General features: G+C 57.7%; 1 protein-coding gene and 1 long non-coding RNA gene across 2 annotated transcripts in view; one reads left to right on the forward strand and one right to left on the reverse strand.

Annotated features, from left to right (window-relative positions):
• LPCAT1 (lysophosphatidylcholine acyltransferase 1) overlaps nt 1-22285 on the forward strand; it is a 41456-nt gene that overhangs the window by 7212 nt on the left and 11959 nt on the right. Inside the window, exons 2-8 of the mRNA XM_061393914.1 lie at nt 11772-11914; nt 15519-15733; nt 18046-18158; nt 19381-19441; nt 19712-19770; nt 20404-20438; nt 21231-21285. Coding sequence (XP_061249898.1) covers nt 11772-11914; nt 15519-15733; nt 18046-18158; nt 19381-19441; nt 19712-19770; nt 20404-20438; nt 21231-21285 — 681 coding nt within the window. The remainder of the gene's footprint in view (nt 1-11771; nt 11915-15518; nt 15734-18045; nt 18159-19380; nt 19442-19711; nt 19771-20403; nt 20439-21230; nt 21286-22285) is intronic.
• Nucleotides 6548-10857, reverse strand: LOC133233795 (uncharacterized). Its single transcript, XR_009731868.1, has 2 exons — nt 9363-10857; nt 6548-9023 (listed from the first exon to the last, which is right to left on the reverse strand). It is a non-coding gene; the product is annotated as an uncharacterized LOC133233795 (long non-coding RNA).

The following is a 22285-nucleotide window of genomic DNA, read 5'->3' on the forward strand; positions in this document are numbered from 1 at the left end:
TCAGCGATCCGCGCTAAGATTTGAGTTGAAAGCTCTTGAATAGAGACCGGGATGGTGGGGAAGTTGAGCCTGCCTCATGGTTTGAAAGAAAAAAATAGCTCTTTTAGAAAAGCTATATTTAATTTTAGATTTGAGTGGGAGCACTCAGAAGAAACAGCTTCTGTATGCAGTCAGCATGGGCTCTGAAAGGAGAGTTTTCCCAAGTGGAGGCACAGGTTATCCCCGTAGACACACAACAGGGAGGAAAATCCAAGGTCAGAAGACACTCACACGTTAGTAAGAAAAAGTCAGTGAACCCGGTGTGAATTTGGGCACAGGATTTCCCTCAATGCCAGACCCCAGAGGAAGCCCAGATCCCAGCAAGCATAAGGTGCCCCCTTGGCAGGGGGCGGGACCGGGATCTCTGGAGCCCACCGGCCCTCCCAGCGGCCCTCGCTCACTACTGACCCTGGGCCTCTGGCCACACGCGGCGTGTTGTCCGACAGCAGAGAGGAGCCTTACCTCGTGGTCAGGCGTGTATGACGAGGTGCAGCCCGCAGCCGGGGTTCCGACGGCCTGCTCTCCCTGTTTCAGTCTGCTTTCGCGTCTGAACTACTCGAGCTACTTGTGAGAAGGACTGCTTGTTTGCTATTTGAAGATGGTGTACGGTTTGGACCGAAAGGCATTTTACCTTTCATAAAGGTGTTTTTGCAGATGGGGCAAGCGGAGGGGAGGCGTCTCCAGGTCGGTTGGCTGGGTTTGCACCTTACTGCTGGGCCCCCGGCTGGTGCTCCTCCTTTGCTGCTATGAATTCAGGGGCCTGGGGCTGGGCAGTGCCAGCTGGTGGGACCCATGGGACCATCACTGTCACTGTGCCCCCTCTCAGGAGAAAACAGGTGAGGTAGACGTGTCGCTCTTTTCTCACTGCTGCAGAAGAGTGTTTCCCTGAGGCTTTGCCCACCTCCTGCCCCGCACGGCTGGGGTGCAGCCCCCCGCTGCCAGGACATCAGTGTTGCCTTGGCACTTCCAGTGTCTTCTGCCCACTCTGAATCAGGAGTCTCAAGGACAGCTGGCTTCATCGTTTTTGACTTGTTTTTTAATATAAGGTGAAAGTGTTAGTCTCTTAGTTGTGTCTGACTCTTTCCAACCCCATGGACTGTAGCCCCCCAGGCTCCACTGTCCATGGAATTCTCCAGGCAAGAAGACTGGAGTGAGTAGCCATTCTCTTCTCCAGGGAATCTTCTCGACCCAGGGATTGAACCCGGCTCTCCTGCATGCAGGCAGATTGTTTACCATCTGAGCCACCAGGGAAGCCCTTTTTATTATAAGTGACAGCAAAAAAAAGAGGTGGATTTCCAGATGAGGCTCGTGTGTTTGTCCTGCGTGCCTCAGAGATCTTTCTGCGGAATTCGTGAGTCTCGTGTCTAATCTGCTCCTCGCGGGACAGCCTGGAGGTGCCCACGACCGGCTCCCGGGGAAGTGCATGGTCAGCCCCGGAATCCACAGCTCCCTTGCCTTCAGCGCTGACCCCTGACCCCTGGTCAGGTCTGGGTGACCTCTGCCCAGACCACAGCCCATCCGTGTGGCGGGTGGAAGGCGACTCCTCTGGTGTTTGGAGAAGGGCAGGGGCCAGGGGTCTGGCCCCTCACACTCTGGGGGTCTGGCACGGCCCTTCCCTGGAGCTGATGGGTGTGGGGGTTGGGAGCCCCTGTGGCGCTTTGGGGAAGACATCCCCTGAGGAGGTACCAAGATGGGGGAGGGGACCTGGGGCCTGAGGGTGACTGCAGCTCTGCATGCAGGGTGGGGAGGGGGCCTGGGCTGCACCTTGGGGTGGGGGCATGCCGATTCTGAATTTGGGGGCAGAGCTGGGAGGAGTAGGAAAAAAGGGTATTAAATATAGATGCCCAGGTGTGTGTGTGAGGAGCTGGCGGGGAGTTGGGGGGCGCCTAGGATGCTGGTTTGGGGCGGGTTTTCAGTGACCCCATTGATGCAGCTGGAGCCCAGGGCAGCTAGGACGGCAGTGTAGGGGCGTGGTGCCCATCTGGCCCACACTGTCCTGGACGTGCGAGTGCTTGCTGGAGGGGGTGGGTCCTGTCCTGGGCTCTGCCGGTGGCCCCTGCTCCCCAGGGAGGCCCCTCCTTCCCCCTGCCGCTCCTCAGACCCTGGCTTGTCTCTGACTAGCCTCCCTAGCTGGCCTCAGTTTCCCTGCCCGTCGGAGCCCACGCACTGTGGGTGCTTAACCATGAGGGTGGTCCACACTCCGCCTGCCTGGAAAACCTGCCTCTGAGCCCTGCTCCCCCTGTGGCCTGCAGCCTGGGTGGGGGCCAAGCCTGCTTGCCTGCGTCGCGCACGTGGTGCCCTCACCGTGTGGGAGCGGGGGACTGACTGGGGTCTCCTGGTGCCCGTGCCCTGGGGTCCTGGCCTCCTCCTGGACTGGGGAGACCATGGGTCAGGACGGCTTCTGTCCCCCGCGCCTTGGAGCCAAGCACCCTGGCGGCGGGCTCAGTGTGTCCCGGGCCCTGTGCTGCCTGTGCAGGTAGCACCCCCATTCATCCCCCTCCACCTGCCCGCCCAGGGCCCGCCCGGCCACCCCCATTCATCCAGGCTCCACCTGCCCGCCCAGGGCCCCCCGGCCACCCCCATTCATCCAGGCTCCACCTGCCCGCCCAGGGCCCCCCAGCCAGGAGAGGTTGGTGCCCTCTCTGCTTGTCCACTGAGGTCTGCTGTCCTTGTGAACACCAGTCCAGGCTGTGAAGCCATCCAGCTGGCTTGCAGAGGTCGGTCCTGTTTGTCTCTTACCCGTTCCCCCAAGTGTCACATCAGGGGGTGTCCTCTGAGGCCCATGTAGCTGGTGGCTCCTCCCCAGGCTGGTCCCTGGCATCCATCATGCGGGTGACGTTCGGTGCACCTGGCCAGGTGCCCATCCCGAGATCTCACCTGCTGCACAAAGGCCCCAGGGTCCTCGAGCCCGGGGCCGGCCCTGAGATGCTGCTCCTGGAGCCCCAGGAACACGTGGACCCTGGCGGCGGCTGTGGCCCCGGCTCAGCGCTCGGCGTCCACAGCGAGGCCGCGTGAGTCCAGGGCCGGCATGTCTGTGGTCCACACCCGCCTGTTGGCTCGCGGACCTGACCCACCGCCCGAGGATGGTTTGTGGTGACCATGGGCAGATCGAGTGCCCGGCACGTCTGCTCCTGTTTCTGTCACATGCCGCTCAGAACCGCTGAGTGCGGAGGGCCGGGGACGTGAGCCGAGTACCAGTGTCCGCGGCCATCGGGCCCGCGTGTGGTCTCGCTGATGTTTTCCTCTCATCGTGGGAGGAGTGAGTGCATTTCCCTCCAGCCTCTTGGAGGTGCGTTTCCCTTGGGATGGCGGGATTTCCCTGCACGGCCATGGCGCTGGGTGGGAAGAGGCCTTCGGGAGAGTCTGCTGTGCCCACGGTCAGCACGCTGACCACCGTCTGGGGCGGCGCCGGCCCCCCCCCCCCCCAGTGCGTCCGGCCCACGCATGTCCTGTCAGGGTCCTGCGCGGCTGACTGGGGTCCCCAGGGTGGGGGGCAGGCGCTGGAGGACACAGGCCGCAGGGCGCCCTGGGGCCCGTCCTCCCCCAGGACAGGGCGTGGGCCTCTGCAGAGGTCTTGGCTCTTCAGTAGCACGCGGGTGCCTCCATGCTGGTTGTGAAACACAAGGCACTTGGGCCGGTTGCACCTGGGTGATGCCAGTGACCCCGGTGGCCTGGATGGGGCGGGGAGTGCTTGCCGGGCAGGTCTGAGCCTGGCATCGGACCGCGGGTGCTGCACGTGGAGCGCTCCAGACCCGTGGGCTCCACACGCTCGCTGTGAGCTGGAGAGCGTTTTCCGTCCAGAACCAGCGTTGCCATTTTCATGGTTCTTACCACGAGATGTTTTAAACACAGCCAGTGTTTTTGCTTGGGCTACCGGATCGAAGCGCCGCAGGGGGGTGGCTTCAACAGCAGGAGTTCATCCCTCCGTACTCTCGAGGCTGAAGCGGAGAGCCAGTGTTGCAGGCTTGGCTCCTCCCGGCCTGTCGCCTGGGCGCAGCGCTCAGCTGTCTTCCCGGGTGCTCATGCGGCTGCCCCTCCGTGCGCGCCCCCTCCATCCGCGTCCCCTCCGTGCGCACCTGCTTGCCAGTCACATGAGATTAGGGCTGGCCCCGTGACCTTGTTTGCCTTAATCTCTTCTTTAAAGACCGAGCTCCAAAGACTGTCACATTGTAAGGTGCTGGGGGTCACAGCTCAGCCCCTAACACCCCCCACCTCCACAGCCCCCCCGATGGCCTTTCTGGACCCACTGACCCCGCCCCCACGTCCCCTTCCAGCAGTGATCCGGAAGCAGTGCGCAGATGTCATCACTGAGCCCGTAAAGATCCATGTGTATCTGCATCTCAAGGACAAGAACATCTAGCGGTCACCATGCGGGCTGTGTTGCCCTTGAAGGCACAGTCTGCTCCTTGGCACTGGGGGCGGGCGCTGGGCTCAGCCATCAGGTGCCCGGTTCTGGGTCTTGGCTGCGTCTGCACCCGCCTCCACCTGCACGCACACTCTGACCAGAGGGTTTGATTTTTATCTCGCACTGAGTTTGGGGTGTCTGTGTTTGCTGGTGTGTCCTGTCTTCTGTGTCTTCTGGAAGCTGGTGGCCTGACCTAGAACTGGAGGGCTTCCGTTTCTGTCAGGCTATGGGCTGGTCTGGAGGGAGGGCTCTGGACGCCCATGCCAGCCCCTCTCGGGCACGTCTGCAGACACGCCCCTTGGCTGGTGCCACAATCAGAAATGAGTCTTCTAGAGTCGTCCAGAGGCAGTTGGTGAGGCTGGGGTGCATGTGTGTGGGCGTGGGCGTGTGCCTGTGTGCTTCCCCCAACACGTGGACTGTTCCTGTGGCTCCATCTGCGTGGAGCCCTGGGTCCTTTCGGTGGGAAGCGGGGCACCGGGCTTGGACAGATCACTACTGGGACCCGCTGTGCCGGGGACTCATGGTGAAGTGTGCTGGCTGAGAGCGGGTGGCGCGCCTACCACTCTGGGTTAAACGACTGACTGACAAAATGGACGTGCTGGGAACACGCACGCCCAAGTCTGTTCTTGTTGAGCCCATTTTGTTCTGTTTACACCAAAACCATTTTGTATCAGGGTGTAGCCGCTTAAGTGTTGCTCGGGTGAACAGTGAATGGACTCAGCCATCCGTGTGCATGTATCCATTCTCCCCCAAACCCCGCTCCCATCCAAGCTGGTACATAACACTGAGCAGAGTTCCATGTGCTGTACAGGAGGTCTCTGTTGGTTATCCGTTTTAAATACAGCAGTGTGTACGTGACATTTGGATGGTTTCTCGTGAGCGACCTCTGATAGTTGCACTGAGTAGCTCAGCCCAGAACCCTGAGTGTCGCCCTCACGTGGCCTCCGAGAAGGGTGACCACACAGTCAACCTGGCACTTTTGAGGATAGTGGGCTCCTGATGATGGCGGCGGGGGCGAGACTGTGGGCTGTGTCTCAGGAGGGAGGCGGGTCCTAGCTTCTCAGGAAGCCAGGCCCTTCTGCACCCCGTGAGCTCCAGAGGTGCCCGCCTCCTCCGGGCAGCCTTCACAGCCCAGCGTGCTTCCTTCCTGCCCGACCCTCTGCGGACCCCGGGCAGGTCTACAGCTCAGGCCTCGTTCTCTCTGCACCTGCCTGTCCTTGTCTGTGGGTCAGGGCTGCGTGATCACTCACACGTGTCCTCCCCCTGCTGGCTGCAGAGCTCAGACACCAGGCCCGTGTCTCCGGGGCACACAGAGTGGGCACAGGGTGCGTTCCCCAGGGGGCAGACACGGTCACGTGTCACGTCCATGGGAGTGACCGGTGAGCCCTGTTGTGTTCAGGATGCTGTCCGCTCGTTAACCTGCAGCTTCAGCGGTGGTGCTTGTCCCAGCTTTGGGGCTCCCCCTCCAGGCCTGCTCACCACTCCCTGTTGGCGCAGATGGACTGAGGTGCTGCCTCCGAGCCCCTTCAGCCTCAGTCCTCCGAGGCCTGGGGCGGGGCACTGGCCACTGCTGCTCTTCCCGAGCTGCGTCGTTCCTCTGTCACCTGGAGGAGCAGCCGCCCTGGGCGTGTCACTGTGCACCCGTGAGCGCTCTGAGCGTGGCGGCCCCCACAGCTCCTGTCCACCCCGCTGTGTGCTTGTGCTCTGACACAGGCAGCAGCTTGAGTGCCGGGGTCCAGCCCCGGTGGATCCAGGGAAATTCGAAGGGGAGACGGCTTCGGCGATCAGGATACGATAGCTTTAATTAAATATTAATTAGAGATATAAAGAGTAATAGAATAAGGATAGTTCAGTAGGAAAATTCAGTGGAGAAAAAAGGCTGAATAACTTGGTTTATGTGGAAAGCTAATAAAATTCCAAAATAAGGAATTTACGTCACCTAGCCGCAGGCGTCCTCCCGTTCTCCCGAAGGAGAGGAGACACTAAGGCCTCCCCGGTCGGATCTTAGAAGCCCAGGCAAAATCAGTAGGCTTGACGAGCCTCCATGCTCCAGATGGGAATTCAGCCAGAAGGTGAGAGAAAAACGACATGGGGAGACCAGTCTTTCGAGGAACTGATCCCAAGTCTTTATTTTCCAGGGTCTGTTTTTATACTGAGATGTTATACAAAAGTCACGCGGGGTCAGCAGTCCTGACTTAATTAAAATCAGGTGCTTCATACAGATGTATACAGAGGTCTTAGGGGTGTTACATCATCTTCTGGCCAGGGGGCCTGCTGACAATTTATGACCCTCTCCTTGTGACAGTGGTCAGTCAACACTTATTTCTCTGTTTTGTTCTTAAAACAGACGCCACCTTCCGAAGGTACCAGATAAAGTTACATTCTTATAGGGTGAGGGTGTAGTGGGTTTTAATTAAGGAAAGAATTTGCTTAGCCTAAGGTCTAATGTGATTAATATCAAGGGTTAATACTTATGTCTCTTATATGTTAGTTATATTCATTAATGTGTATAAGGGGCAAGGGATATGGAGATGTAAACATTGGCTCAACAAATGAAAAACCCTTCACCAATACAATTTCTAATCAGCCTACTATACTATACTAATAGTTTTCTAACTTCTCTAAAGAACCTGTTTTTAGAAGGTTTAAAGCATCTCGTGCCTCTCACAGTTGGGAGGATGTGAGCAATTACATGTGGCCAGACAAGCCTGTCAGGCAGGCTAGAGAACCTTCAGAGGAGTTTGTAGGTTGAAACACTCCTATCACACCCAGGAATTATTATTAACTGGAGCTCTAAGTTAACTGCTTCTTCGAAAGAGGTGGTGGGGGACAGCCCCTGGTAAAGTCAGAGGTGTAGGTGAGAGCACAAAGTAGTAAAGTAGGCAGGCTCTGGTTATGGGGGTAGATGCTCGAGAATTTCCAGGGGGACTCCTGAGGCTCGATCCCGCCTTTGCGTATGTCGAGCCTTCTTCCTCATGACCTTTGCCACAGGCGGAGCTCCTCACGCCGGCTCCCGGCACTTGAGGGTCCATTTGTAGGGACACACAGGGGACTCTCCCTGGAGGGGCTGGCAGCCACAGGCCGTAGGCGGAGCAGGCTTGAAGCACGGTCCCTGGTGGGCCCTGGACGGTCTTCTAGACAGGCAGCCTGAGAGGTGGGGCCAGCGGCCGAGGAGGCGGGGTGTCTGCCCTCTATTTCTTTGCAACAAAGTTACAAGATAATAGTAAGAGTTCAAAAAGATATACCATTTAACCTAAATTTTAACAGGAAGGAAAGGCTATGTTTTAAACTGCTGCTGTTGCTGCTGCTAAGTCGCTTTAGTTGTGTCCAACTCTGTGCGACCCCATAGACGGCAGCCCACCAGGCTCCCCCGTCCCTGGAACTAGTGGAGTTGAATTTAAGTACTTATAGAAAGCGCTATTCTCCGTGTGAATTGGGGGAGATAAGGTACTTCTGAAAATAACGCTCCAGGCTCTTCCCTCAAGAAGTTAGAACAGCAGAGTAAACGCGAGTGGAAGAGAGAGGCGCCTGTGAGATCCAGAGTTCGTGCGGCTGAACGGTCCCAGCAGGGACGAGCGACAAACTGCACGGGTGGCTCTGTGAGCAGGTTGGTAGAGGAGGGGCCCGTGTGTCCTCTCAGCCTGAAACATCTTAGAAACACAAATCACGCGAACCGCACCCCGGGCGTCAGGGCAGGGTTCGTGTAACTCCAGGCCAGTGGCTTCACGTGATGACCCTGAAGGTGAATGACAGGAAGTCCAATGGGAAGAGCGCCTACCAAGGACCCCCAGAAACTTCCTCCCAGGCGAAAACGCAGGCATAGCTCCAGAAGGTGGGAAACCCAGGTAAACAATCTGAAAGCATGGGAACAGCCATCAGAAAGCGCCGTAGGAATTCCCCCAACAAGGTGGGCTGGTTTCTGGTGTGGTGTCCTCGCTGCAGGACTCCCCTGAGGACGGCAAGGTGGAGGTGGTGGCCAGGCTGGCCTTCCAAAGGCATGTCTACAGACAGACTCAGCGAGGCCTTCAGAGAGGTGCTTCCCACTGCTGGAGCCGAGGCTGTGATAGAAAAGCGTGAGTCATGAGGACTGGGTGACAGACGAGCACATCCTCTCCCCGCAGGACACAGGGATGAGGTGTGGCAACGTGACCCCTTCATGTTGACCCCAGAACAGGACCCTTAGAAATCCGGGATGGGGGGGCACCTTCTCACCAGCATGGTCCTGGAGTGGGACACACACCCCCGCTTCACAGGAAGCGCGTCACGACGGAGCCGGAGTCGCGGCCCCTGTCCCACCCTGCGCTAAAACTGGAGGGTCGTCCTGGGGACCCTGGCCCCTGAGGGCAGGGGAGGAGAGACAGTTCAAAGTCGTGTGGTTACCGAGTGCAAGTTACCATGCCTGCTTCTGTTGTTATGAAACAGCGGGGAGGTAAGGAGGTAAAGTGAAAAGGCCAGTAATCTTGCAGACATCTCCTGGCAGGGCCAGCCTTGGGGAGGGCCATGTTAATTCCTTCTTTCCTGTAACCTTCCACAGGTGGGCAGGGTTCTGTGAGTCAGGCCCTTATCTATGGACAGAATCCTTTTAGTGAACAAAAGCAACAGGAAGCAAAGGTTAAAGTAATAAAACAATTCCAACGAGGAGTCAGGATTGGCTCCCAAAACAGCAGTGTGTGGAGACGGCCCACACTGGCCGCGGGCAGCATAGGCCACCATGGCTGCATGGCGTGTGTGATTGAGATGCGCTGTGTCTGGATCCCTGGACGTGACGGGGGAGAGAGTAAAGCGGCTCATGCACTTTGTCCTGAGTGCTCAGATGATGGAATTTCAGGGGTGTTGGCTTAAATTAACTGCTTGCTGAATTGGTTTCATCACCTTTGTGTTTTTAAATGTGGCTGCAAGAAAATGTAAAATGACTCACGTGGCTCGCGTTGTATTCCTCTGCTGGCCTTGATGGAGACCTCAGGGATCAGGGATCCGTCAGGCTGCGGCTCTGCAAGTGGCAGAGACCAGCGGGGGCGGGGGTGGGGGCCAGCAGTGAGCTGCTCAGACCTGGCTCTCTTCCTGTCTCTGTCTCCTGTGCACCAAACCTATGTATCTCATGTGTGTATTCTTGCAAATCATCAAAAACTGCACCTATTGGTCATGAGACTCTGTGAGTCTTGAGTCTTTTCATCACTCCGCCCCCTCCCCATTTTCTAATCAGCCCCCCCCAATTTCAAGTTCATCACAAAACTCACTGGTCCTGAGCATCCCCCTCCCCCCACCACGTGGAACCAGAGCGTCTTTTGTACTGGGCCTCCCGCACAGCTGCCCATCCACTCGGCCTCCGCTGACCCCGTGGGTCCACCCTCACCAGCCCCCACAGACTTGTGGCTGTCCCCCTCTCCTGCAGGGCCTCCTCTCCCCACAAGCCCGAGCCAGCCTTCCCTGTTGCCGGGAGCCGGTGAGGCATTCCGCTCGTGACAAAGGTCATGAGGAAGGAGGCTCGGCATACGCAAAGGCGGGATCGAGCCTCAGGAGTCCGCCCGGATATTCTCGAGCATTTTCCCCCAAAAAACCAGAGTCTGCCTACTTTATTGCTTTGTGCTCTCACCTCTGACTCTACTGGGGGCTGTCCCCTACCACCATCTCGCTCTCTCTGTCAGAGTTAACTTACAGCTCCAATTAATAAAGTTCCTGGGCAATTAGGAGTGTTTAAATCCAAACCCCTCAGGTGGCTCTCTAACTCACCTGACAAGTTTACCCGGACTCCTACAGCTGTGCATACGATTGTTTACAGTCTCCCAGCCTCAAGAGGCACGGGAAGCTTAAGATATTCAAATAGCTTAGAGCCTCTCAGAGAGTTAGAAACTGTCAGAATAAACTAGTAAAGGATTTCATTGATGAGCCAATGCTTGTTGCCAAGTTTTCACATCCCCTGAATTGTATCCTTGAATATGTATTAATTAATAGTTGGTATGTAGAAAAAATAAGTAGTGGCCTTGGTGTTAGTAACTTTAGACCCTTAAGGCAATAAATTCTTTTCTTTGTTGTAAACCCATTACACATCCGCCCTATAGGAATGCAATTTTATCTTCGGAAGATGGCGCCAAACCTTAAAATAATTACTCTTAGAGAAAATAAGTCTTTGTTAATAAGTCCTTGTCAAGAGTCATAAAATGTTAATAGGCCTTCTGGCCAGAAGATGATGTAAATCACCTAAACCATTTGTATACGATAAATTTGCAGGAAAGAAACCCTGGTTTTTGATAAGAATCAAAGACTGCTGACTTTGCATCCCCTATTATCCTCTATGTGTAACTTAGGGTATAAAAGCCCCTGTTAAAAATAAAGCTATGGGCCTTGCTCACCAATGCTTGGTCTCCCCATGTCATTCTTTCCTTTAACTTCCAGCTGAGTCTCCATCTGGAGCGTGGATATCCTCTGCGACCACTTATTTGCCTGGGCTTCTTAGACCCACTTGAGACGGTGTCTATTCTAGACACCTCTAGACGCTATTCTAGAGGGCGCCTGCGGCCTCCGTGGTCAGAGCTAACCTGGTGTCACGGGTTATATTGATTTTCCGCGTAAACCAAGCTACTCAGCCTCTTTTCTCCACTGAATTTTCCTACTGAGCTATCCTCATTCTATTACTCTTTATATCTCTAATTACCATTTGAATAGGTCGCCAACGCCGTCTCCCCTTCGAATACCCTGGATCAGCCGGGGCTGGTCCCCGGCACCCTGTGTTCTCTGGACCAGACCTGTGGCTTTGGACACCCCATCCCTGACTTTCTGGGGCTGGGAAGTCCTCGGGTCCCCCTCTCCTTGCGGTCCAAGCCCAGTCCTGGCGGCTCTGTGCCTCCCGTGGCAGGAAAAGTGTGCCCATGTGGGGGCGCTGGGAGCAGGGGGCTCCGGTGGGCTCTCTGCTGGGGTGGACGGGGCTGTGTGCTGGGAGTGGGCGGGGCTGTGTGCTGGGGTGGGCGGGGCTGTGTGCTGGAAGTGGGCGGGCTGTCTGCTGGGGTGGGCGGGGCCGTGTGCTGGGAGTGGACGGGGCCGTCTGCTGGGAGTGGGCGGGCTGTCTACTGGGAGTGGGCGGGGCTGTCTACTGGGAGTGAGCCGGCTGTCTGCTGGGGTGGGCGGGGCCGTCTGCTGGGAGTGGGCGGGCTGTCTACTAGGGTGCTGGGAGTGGGCAGGGCGCCGTCCACCAGGAGAGAGCCCCCATCTCCAGGTCGTTCCCTCGGCGGCTGCAGGAGGCACCAGGAAGGGGTCGGGCAGCTGGGGAAGGGTGGGCCTGGCGTGAGGAGCCTGGGGGACAGCCCCCCGAGTGACTGTGCCCTGTCCGCAGGTGGCCGTCATGACGCTGACGCTCTTCCCTGTCCGACTACTGGTCGTCGTCCTCATGATGCTGCTCGCCTGGCCCCTGACGCTCGTGTCTTCGCTGGGACCCGCCGGGCGGGAACCGGAGCAGCCGCCAGCTTTGTGGCGGAGGTGAGTCTGTGTCTGCGGAGGCTCCGGGGTAGTGGGGGGGTGTCCCAGGGCCGTTTCTCCGTGGCTCAGTTCTCTTCCCTGTCCCAGGCACAAGCCACCTTCCCCCTCTGCACCCCTGCCGCCCCTGCTGCTGTCCTACTCGGAGGCTCCTTCCAGGGCTCCGCGAGCCACTTGACTGCTGTGCTGGGTCCTGAGCACAGGCTCCCGAGTGTTTCCCTGCCCCCAGCCCTCGAAGCCGTGTGTCGGCCTGCTGCCCCGGGTCTGCTCTCTGCTTTTACGCCATGGACAGTGATAAACCATGGCTTCGCATAGATGGATGTGTAAATGCAGCTTAACTAAAGCTCCCAGAGGGATCCGGCAAAACCAGATGAAGTCACAGCCTTTTCTTGTGTTAAGTACCTAATGCTGTTCCTTAACTCTCTTTGCTGAGCTTCCCTGGTGGTTCCCCGCCTGCAGTGCCCAAGCCACAGGTTTGATACCTGGGTCGGGAAGGTCCCCTGGAGGAGGAAATGGCAACCCACTCCAGTATTCTTGCCTGGAGAATCCCATGGACAGAGGAGCCTGGCGGGCTACAGTCCACGGGGTCACAAAGAGTCAGCCTGAGTGCACACATGCAAAAGCTATTCTTTAACTCTTTGCTGTTAGTGAAGGGAAGTGTTGAGCCAGTGGAAGGACTTTCCTGGGCATTTTCAGTGTCTTAAAAGACACTGTTCCTGTCCTAAAACCAGGGCACTCATAATCTGCTTTGTCTACATCTCTGATCCATCCTGAGGGCCCTGGGATGGTTTATTCAAAATAGAAATGTTATTAGTTTAGTTCGGTTTTATCATTAACTAATAATAAAAATGTTACTAGTTTAGACGAGCCCACAGCCCAAACATGCTGCCACCTGTTCTGTGAAGGAGGTTTTATTTGGATGCAGTGCTGCCCATTCATTTGTGCACCAGCCTGGGCCGCTGCTGGGCATTGAGGGTTCCTGTGGCCGAGGCCAAGGGCCCACATGGCCTCAGCTGCCTGCCGCCCCGCCTCCAAGGTCTACAGACCAGCTCAAGGCGCCCCCTCTCTCCTGCTGTCCGATGGCGCCCTCAGAGGCTGCAAAACTGGCATCCCTCCTGGGCCGTGGTTTTCTGCTGCCCACGTGCCATGGTCAGAGTGGCAGTTACCACATGCAGGCAGAGAGAGCCGGCTACTAGGCCAGGGTTTCCTTAGCCGTGGGTGAGCACTGCGCCCGGGGGCCCCTCACTCCCTCACGGTGTTTCTCATCCTCAGACCGTCCCCAGTCTCTAGTGAACCATGGTCATTGTTCCTCCCTCAGAACCGGGGCGGGTGTGGCCGGCTCCACGGATGTGTCCCAGCACAGCTGGGTCACGGAGCCTGCCTGGTGTCACGGAGTCTGTCCAGAATGAATGAGCGGGTCCGTGAGTGAGTGAGCGAGAGGGGACAAGAGCGAACCAGAGGGTCGAGGGAGCTGGGCTTTCTACTCTCTTTGGAAATCATACTTTACCTCGAAAGATTTTTTTAACTAAAATATGAGGGAGTAGGGAGTGAAAGTTGCTCAGTTGTGTCCAGCTCTTTGCAACCCCATGGAGTATGCAGTCCATGAAACTCTCCAGGCCAGGATACTGGAGTGGGTAGCCTTTCCCTTCTCCAGGGGATCTTCCCAACCCAGGGATGGAACCCAGGTGAATTTGGTACCAAATATATAATGAAGGAAAATAAATCCAGGCCAAAAAGGAATCAGAATTTCAGTTTCTCTGGATTAAGAACCCACAGAAAGCAGAGATTTTGTAGTTTTTACCCAGGAGGAGTGATTTGATAAAAGTGTCTCTATTCCCTGTTCCCTCCCTCTGCTCGGGCTGGGCTCCTTTCCTTCCTGTTCTCACCCGTGAAGAAGGAAAGCTCGCACGGCCTCCGACTCTGTCTTTTCACACAGGTGACCTGGGGCTCCTTGGATTTCCCTGTTCTGACTCCTGTGGCTTTTCTTGTCTGCAGTGATGCACTTGATCTCATCGGGTGATAAGTGGACCACAGCAAAGTTTAGTTCCAGCGGCCCACTTCACAGAAGCATCGCGTGTGGTGTGTGCATGTGTGAGTGAGTGAGAGAGAGAGGGAGAGACAGGCACACGACGTGTCCCACCTGCAGAGACATGGGGTAGTTTCACGGGAGGTCTGGGCGTTCGTGTCCACAGAGACTGAGTGTCGTTCTGAGTGTATGCGTGCGTGTACACGAGTGTACACGAGCGTGTACAGATGAGAGTGTGTGTGTGCGTGTGCATGCACGCGTTTGTGTACTGGCGTGTACCCCAGCGGCACACACACCCACCTTGTGTGGCTCTGCCGTGGCTTCCATTGCCCAGGGAAGGAGTCGGCCTGTCGGGGTCAGAACCCAACCCTGAGGGGCGCTGGGTGGCCGGCGGGTCTGGGGCCCCGGCTGGGCGATGCTGGCAGTCAGGGTCACCATGGGCTTCCCTCACACGTGGCTTCTTGAAGTCACCTGCAGGTCTGCCTGCTGTGTGAAGTCCGACCTTTACTTCCTGTATTGTCTTTTTCCGTTTTATGGAATTTCCAATTTTATGTTGCCTTTTATGAATAGAATGATGAGCCCTGAGCGTAGCCTCAAAATTCTCTGTCCCTGAGGTCCCACGCCGCGGCCTGGGGGTCGCTGTCCCCAGGACCTGGGGCCCTGATCCCACCCGGGGTGCATCCCTCCTCTGCTGCTGTCTCAGGCGTGGTCTGCACTTCCTGTTTGCTTTTTCCTTTTGTTTTTCATCCAAGATTTTCTGGAATGTCGGATTCTCATCTCGGAAAGAAGATATGCGGAAGGAACTCACTCCCCTTTCGTGTCTGGAAGTGTCTTTATTCTGCTCTGTGCATTGGTGGGTAGTTGGGTTAGGTGCAGAATTGACTCAGCGCTTTCGTGACGCGCCGCTGACTACCTGCAGCTAGATGCTAGAAGCCCACTTGTTCCTCTCTGGAAAGTTTTGAAGTCTTTGTTGTTGGAAATTTGAAAACTTTTGAAAGGAGATTGCATGAGTATTTTTTTTTTTTCTTAACAAAATACATTGTGGTCAGTGCCTTGACATGGTGCCGGGACCTGTGCCTTCCTTCAGTCTGAGAAGCTGTTTTCTTCGTGTCTCATGGTTCCGTCCGGGCTTTTTCCGGCATGTTCTGGGCGATTCCCTCTCCATTTTCCAGCCTTTCTGGGGCGCTGGCATTTCTGCAGGAGACAATTGATTTTCACACATGCTTTCTTTTTCTTGTTCTCTGGCCGATCTCAGAGCACCTGGCTCCGTAATGTACTGACGTGGGTGGGTTCTTCCACGTCTCTTCTGATGCCTGCCCTGGGGTCTCGGACCTTCCTCCTCTGCCCACACGCCTGAGTCTAAGGTGTCTACAGTGTGACGAAGGGAGGACGGTGGGGGGAGGGCGGGCCCCTGCCCTTGTAGATCTGTCTCCCAGCCCCGCTCCCTGGAAAAGCTCTGCGTCTCCAGTGTCATGGGTGCCCTTGCCCGTGAACAGGGGTGCTGGCACCATCTGGGGTCGGTGTCGCCCCGACGGGCGTGGGCCGCAAGGCGCTGTCCCGACGGCCGCGCGTCTGTTGCAGGGTCGTGGACGTGCTGCTCAGGGCCATCATGCGCACCATGTGGCTCGCCGGCGGCTTCCACCACGTGGCCGTGAAGGGGCGGCGGGCACCGCCCACCGAGGCTGCCATCCTCACCCTGGCTCCACACTCCTCCTACTTCGACGCCATCCCCGTCACCATGACGATGTCCTCCGTCGTGATGAAGGCAGAGAGCAGAGACATCCCTATATGGGGAAGTGAGTGACCCCCCATCCTGCTGGAGTGACCCCCAATCCTTCTAGGGGAGTGGGCCCCGTCCTGCTGGGGGAGTGGGCCCCATCCTGATAGGGGAGTGACCCCCATCCCTCTGGGAGAGTGACCGCCATCCTGCTGGAGAGTGACGCTCCATCCCGCTGGGAGAGCGACCCCCATCCTGCTGGAGAGTGACCCTCCATCCCGCTGGGAGAGTGACCCCCATCCCGCTGGGGGAGTGACCCCCATCCTGCTGGGGGAGTGACCCCCCCCAGTCCCCTCATCCTTGTGGCAGTGATCAGCACCCCCCATCCTGCAGGGAGTCAGTGAGCCCCACCCCTTCCATCCTGCTGGGAGAGTGACCCCCATCCTGCTGGAGAGAGTGACCCTCCATCCTGCTGGGGGAGTGACCCCCATCCCGCTGGAGAGAGTGACCCCCATCCTGCTGGGGGAGTGACCCCCCCCAGTCCCCTCATCCCTGTCACAGTGATCAGCCCCCCCATTCCTGCAGAGAGTCAGTGAGCCCCACCCCCTCAATCCTGCTGGGAGACTGCCCCCCATCGTGGTGGGAGTACTGAGCCGCCCCCCATCCTGGGAGCACTGACACCCGCCCTGCTGGCTGGTCCAGGTCACATGACGGTAGACACATCACAGGTCCCACCCACGCGAACTAGGCCCTGGACCTTGACCTCTGTGTTATGATTTCTTCTGATATTACAAGTACCCTCAACTGTGAGGTGTCACAGCGCTCCTTTAGCTCACAGAAGCGCTGGAAGCTGGGGCTAGCTCAGTATCTGTCCCGGAGGGTAGTTGCTGGGCTCTACTGGTTGGTGGGCTCCCCTGCCTCAATCTTCCGGGTGGTTCCACCAAACGTCCCTATCTCCTCATGGTCCTTTTTAGTAGCGTCAGGAATAATCCGGGAGGAAGGAGGAAATCGTTTCAATTGCATGAAAAAGCAGACAGGACAAAGTGTCACTGAGAGCCGCCTCGATTTTCTGAGCGCCGTGGATCCAGCTGGGAGAATTGTATTCTTAAAAACGTTCTCTTTTCACTTTTGTAAGACCTCCAGGAAATAAAGGTCATGAAATTTTATTGTTTACAAGTCGCAAAATGCTCAGAAAAGCAGCTCACAGCCCATCTTGGGCCCAGTGAGGACTGGGCCTGGGGCAGAGCAGGTGGACACCCACTGCTGTGGCCTCACCAGCCCGGAGGGTAACCGAGTGCCACGGCCTCCGCGTGCCATCAGGTCAGAGTTTTCTCTCCTAAGAAGTATCTTCCCACCTTTAAATGCTTATTCAAGGACCAGCGTGTTGGTTGTGGCCGTCAGCTGTGGTCGTGGGAGTCCTGAGCGTCCCCCGCCTCACACCCACACACACACACACTTGCTGGGGGCTAAGAACGGAGTCTCTATTTCTTTTGTTTTTAACCACGCAGCTTGCAGGGCTGTAGTTCCCTGACCAGGGGTTGAGCCCATGCCCTCAGCAGTGAAAGCACAGAATCCTCACCACTGGACCCCAGGGAATTCCTAAGAAGGGGGTGTCTGTGTCCTGAGTGGTGACCAAGCATCGCACAGCCTGGGGTTTAAAACAACCGAAATGCATATCCTCTCACTGTTCTGGGGGCCAGAGTGAAAGGTCCAGGTGTCAGCAGGTTGGTCTTGAAGGAGAACCCGTCGCAGGCGCCCCTCCGGCATCCAGTGTTCCTGCCCTCCTGGGCCCACCCCGGCCGTGGCCATGTCCCCTCGTCCCTGTCTCTGTCATCACCTGGCCATCAGTCCTCCTTAAGAGGACACCAGTCCCTGAACAGGGCCCACCCCGTGCAGCGTGACCTCATCTTGACTTGGCCATATCTGCAGAAGTCCTGTTTCCCAGGGAGGTCACCCACAGGTCCTGGGAGGTCAGCCGCGGGCCCGGGGAGGTCACCCACAGGCGCAGGGAGGTCAGCCGCAGGCCTGGGGAGGTCACCCGCGTTTCCGGGGAGGTCCCCCACGTTTCCGGGGAGGTCACCCGCGGGCCCAGGGAGGTCAGCCGCGGGCCCGGGGAAGTCACCTGCGGGCCTGGGGAGGTCAGCCAGGCACCCTGGGCTCTCTGGCTCTTCCCCCAGTGACACAGGTGACCGGCGGGTCAGCCCTGTCTCTCTCTCCTGACTTGTCATGGGTGGTCCTGCAGGTGGGGGGCTCCCAGCCGTCCTCTAAGACTTCAGTGCTGTCCCTTATCCCTTGTGGTCGGCACCCACGGGGAACCTCTGGGGGGCTCACCGCACCACGGGCAGTGCCCATCGGCCCCACCCCCCACGAGCACCCCGCCCTCTCTTTCAGCTCTGATAAAGTACATCCGGCCGGTGTTCGTGTCCCGGACAGACCAGGACTCCCGCAGGAAGACAGTGGAGGAAATCAAGAGGCGGGCACAGTCTGGAGGGAAGTGGCCACAGGTGGGCGGCCTTGCTTGTGGCCTGTGCGGATTTATTCTGAAAGGCATGAACGCAGGGGTCAGAGGGGAAATAGAGCCCTGAGGGCCAGAACTTGGCTTCCCTGGAGACACTGTGTTTCATATTATTTTTGATAAATGCAAATCCAAAAATGTGCTTATATATCAGGTATTTTTGGTTCTGGCATTTTAAAATAAGAAATGGGGGAAAATAATTTTCACATGCATCTGAAGTTCCCAAGTAATCTTTTAAGTTCTGCGTCAGAACTAGCGGGCTGGCCTGGCTCCGGGGTCAGCGGTGTCCGAATGCTGCACAGGGCTGCATCCCCTTGCTTCTCAAAGCTCGAGCCTGCCTGGCACGCTTCGGTTCCCTTGGGGCCCCAGGAAGGCTGGCCTGGGCTGTGGGGCAGAGTCCTCACCCAGCGGTAGCGTGGGTGTGGTGTGACCCCTGCTTTTTACATACGTAGTTTTTCTTTTCTGTTGAGCCGCCTTGAAAAGCTGGAACCCCACAGGACTCTCTGGGTTCTGGCTGCTCAGAAAACAGTGACGGCCTTGCTGGTGGGCCCCCTGCCCATGGATGGGCAGCCCCTGGGGGGCTGTGCTTCCAGGGTCCCGGCTGCCACCCCCACAAGAATGGCATGACCCCCCCTCCTCCATTCCGCTCACCTGCCCAACCCAGGGTTGGACCCAGCCCCCTGGAGCTGGTCTTTCCTCCAGGGCCCGGGGTTGAAAGCAGCCTATGGGCGGGATTTTCCAGCCCGGGGGGGAGTTAGCTTCCACCCCCTGCCCGAAGTCGGTACGAGTCCGAGAGACGGGAGATCCCGGTGACAGGGTGTTCACTCCGCTGCTGGTTCCGAGGGTGTCTGCGTTGTGGGCCTGGCCCCGGCCCACGAGGCCCCGTCCTCAGCCTCACGCTCCCCGCCCGCGCGCCCCTGTCCTGCCTGTGCCCGTGGGCTGGCCCATGTCTGGCCCACGCGGCGGCTCCAGTGGGTACCGCGTGCCCGTTACCAGAAGGTGCCTGCTGTTTGTATTTCTGCCATTTCCAGAGTTTAGTAAAACCAGCAGTTAGAGGGGGATTCATGACGCTTCTGTCTGCCTCTTACCTTTCTCCACTGAATGTGTTTGAAGTGCCTGAACAACATCGGGTCCAGAATAAGCAGGTTGGGAAGTTGGCCCCTGAACCTGCACTTTGATGCTGACTTTTTTTTTTTCCCTCTCATTTCAAGATAATGATTTTTCCAGAAGGCACGTGTACCAATAGGACCTGCTTAATCACCTTCAAGCCTGGTAGGTAGTGTCTTAGTTATCTCTCTTTCTCTGCAAGAAGGTGGAGGAGCCCCTCACCCCCGGCAGAGTGCCTTGGCCTGGAGTGTTCTCCTGTCTGTCTCCTGCGACCCTGGGGTCTGGTCTGAGTGTCCGTGGCCGGCACGGGGTGTCCACGGCCGGCGCCCAATGGCCTCTGACCGGGAAGCCCACTCTGTTCCGAGACCCAGCTGGGCCGTGCGGGCGGGGGACGTGCCACTGCGGAAACGAGAGGTGTCCCTCCTCCCTCCACAGGTGCCTTCATCCCGGGGGTTCCCGTCCAGCCTGTGGTTTTGCGGTACCCGAACAAACTGGTGAGTGAGTTCTCCCGGGCACGCAGGTCCAGCGAGTGTTCCAGAGTGTCCCCCCGTACTCGCTCCTGAAGCCCTGCTCTCGTGGGTCACAGAGTCCTGGCCCGTCCTTGAGCCGGGCCCACTGGTGTGAGACCCCCGTCTCCTCAGCCTCTCTGCCGCCCGCTCACACTCGGGACCTTTTAAAACCGAGACTAAGCCACACCGAGCTTCCTCGGGAGCCTCGGCATGATGGGGCATGGCGGGGGCGGGGGCTGGCACAGACACGCTGGGATCCCTCTGACGTCTGTGGGCCCCAGAGGCTTTCGGCGCTCCTGCTTCCGAGCCGGGTCCATGGGCCCCAGGTCTGTATGCTGAGCCTGTGCCTGCCGGTGTGGATAGACCCAGGGCCTGAACGCCTGTAGAGCCGGCAGCCACGTGGGCTGGTGCAGCCGTCCTTACGGCTCTGAAGAGGCGCACTCCTTGGCCGGTTTCTGAGAATGAGGATCCGTCACCAGCCTGTAGAGCTCTAGATTTCTCCCTCTTCAGTTTGTTCTGTCAGCTCGTTTGAAGCAGGGCACTGGGCGGCCCTGGGAGGAGGGGGATTGTGGGGACGAGGGGCTCTGTGGGGACTCACGGCTGCTCTCCTGCCCCCAGGACACCATCACGTGGACGTGGCAAGGCCCGGGAGCGTAAGTCAGAGCCCGCCCTGTCCTCCCCTCCAGGGGCCCCCGAGCTGCTTACTTTAGGGGTCGCCACGCCAGCCAGCAGTTCAGTTCAGTCCAAGGAGTCCAGCTGCATGAGGCAGCCTTCCCTGCACCCAGGATCCCGGGACTGAAGTTGATGGTCCTCCCTCAGCCGGAGGGGAACGAATTCCTCTTCTCGCCTGTGTCTTGTCCACTCAGCGATCAAGTGCACAGCTTGACCCTGGAAAGGAAGGGGGCGTGTGGGGCCCCCACCCCTGCAGCTGCAGGGGCACACGGGGGCCCAGGTGCCGGCGTGTGTGCTGGTGTTTGGGGGCGGGGTGGTCCTCCCAGGGCCCCTGGCATGCCCGAGTGGCAGGGGTGGCATCGCCAAGGCTGGAGTGGGAGGTGAAGAGCCAGGGGGAAGCTGGGAGAGGGTCTGGGAAAGGGGTCCTTCAGGGTCCTGGCCAGCTAGGCTTAGAGCGGGCCATGAAGAGGTGGCTGTTGGGAGGGGTGCCATGACCTCAGGCCTGGGGGGCCTGGAGGGCCCTGATGCTGCGGAGACGAGCCGTCCTGAGCTGGAGGGCAAGCAGGGCTGCGGCCTTGGGCCACAGCAGGCAGGCAGGGGCGTCTCTGATGAGCTCAGCCTAGTCCTCAGGGCTGGGTCCAGGAAGGCTCAGCGCCTCCCGGAGACCGGCCTGCTCAGGGGTGCCCTCTGCAGGGGAGCGGGGCGTGGAGACTCGGCTTCAGAGCTGCAGCGAATTGAGACTTAACCATGCTGTAAATCTGCTCATGTTTAAGGTTGAAAATCCTGTGGCTCACGCTGTGCCAGTTTCACAGTCAAGTGGAAATTGAGGTTTGTCTAGATGCGGCGTGCGCGTCTTGCGGGGTCTCTACTGGCGCGATGTTTCACGGTGTCAGGCCGTGTGTGTCGATGAATGCTACCTATGCCCCGTTAGGGCCTCCATGGGCAGCGTGTTACCAGGTTGATGTCTACACAGATGCAGTGTTATATCAGATCTCTGTGGACGTGATGTTACACAACATCCTGCTGGTATCTCTACAAGGTTACAGGTTATCTGTCTTGCTTTGAACGCTGCGTTTCTCATGGCTTCTTAGAGGGCTTCCCAGTGGTTCCGTCACTTTGTGTCTCTTGTATGACCTTTTATCCGTTCAGATGGAATTTTAAATCTCAACAGGAAGCTAAGCCCATTGTTCCCTAATTATGGTTAGTTTAGCTTAAGAGCATATAAAGTTCGCACACAAGCAATTAATGATTCTCTTGGCTTGTATTTTCACCTGATGCTCACACAGCTGGCATCGTACTACCAAACTTACCACACTCTTGTCCTCTGCTGAATACCCGCTCAGACAGGCGGACTGCCGGCCAGTCTCCAGCCCATCTCCAAAGTCCCAGTACCCGTCCTCTCTGCTCAAACGTGCCACATTCATGCAGCCTGTAAATTTAATCGAGTAGATGAGGAGTAGTCTGTTTTCTTAAAAGTGGAATTCACTTGCTACTCCTACATCTGATAAATGAAAGGCTGGTCTTACGCAACGTAAAGCTTTTCATTTGCTGCTGCTGCTGCTGCTGCTCAGTCGCTTCAGTTGTGTCCGACTCTGTGCGACCCCAGAGACCTTCCAGTAAACGCTGCAGAGTAAGGCTGGATTTACGCGTGGTCCCGGCCTTCAGCCAGGCTTTTCACTAGAAATAAGCCACTGAGTAAAGGACTGAGCTGAAAGGGCCGTGGCCCGAGTCCAGGGGCGGCCGGCCCACAGCCCAGCACGTCTGCTGTGGCTCATCTGCTGGTGGCGGGAGGCAGCAGCGGGGCGAGACTCCGGGGAGGATGCCCTGT

The sequence above is a fragment of the Bos javanicus genome, chromosome 20, assembly GCF_032452875.1.
Source record: "Bos javanicus breed banteng chromosome 20, ARS-OSU_banteng_1.0, whole genome shotgun sequence".
Lineage (NCBI taxonomy): Eukaryota > Metazoa > Chordata > Mammalia > Artiodactyla > Bovidae > Bos > Bos javanicus.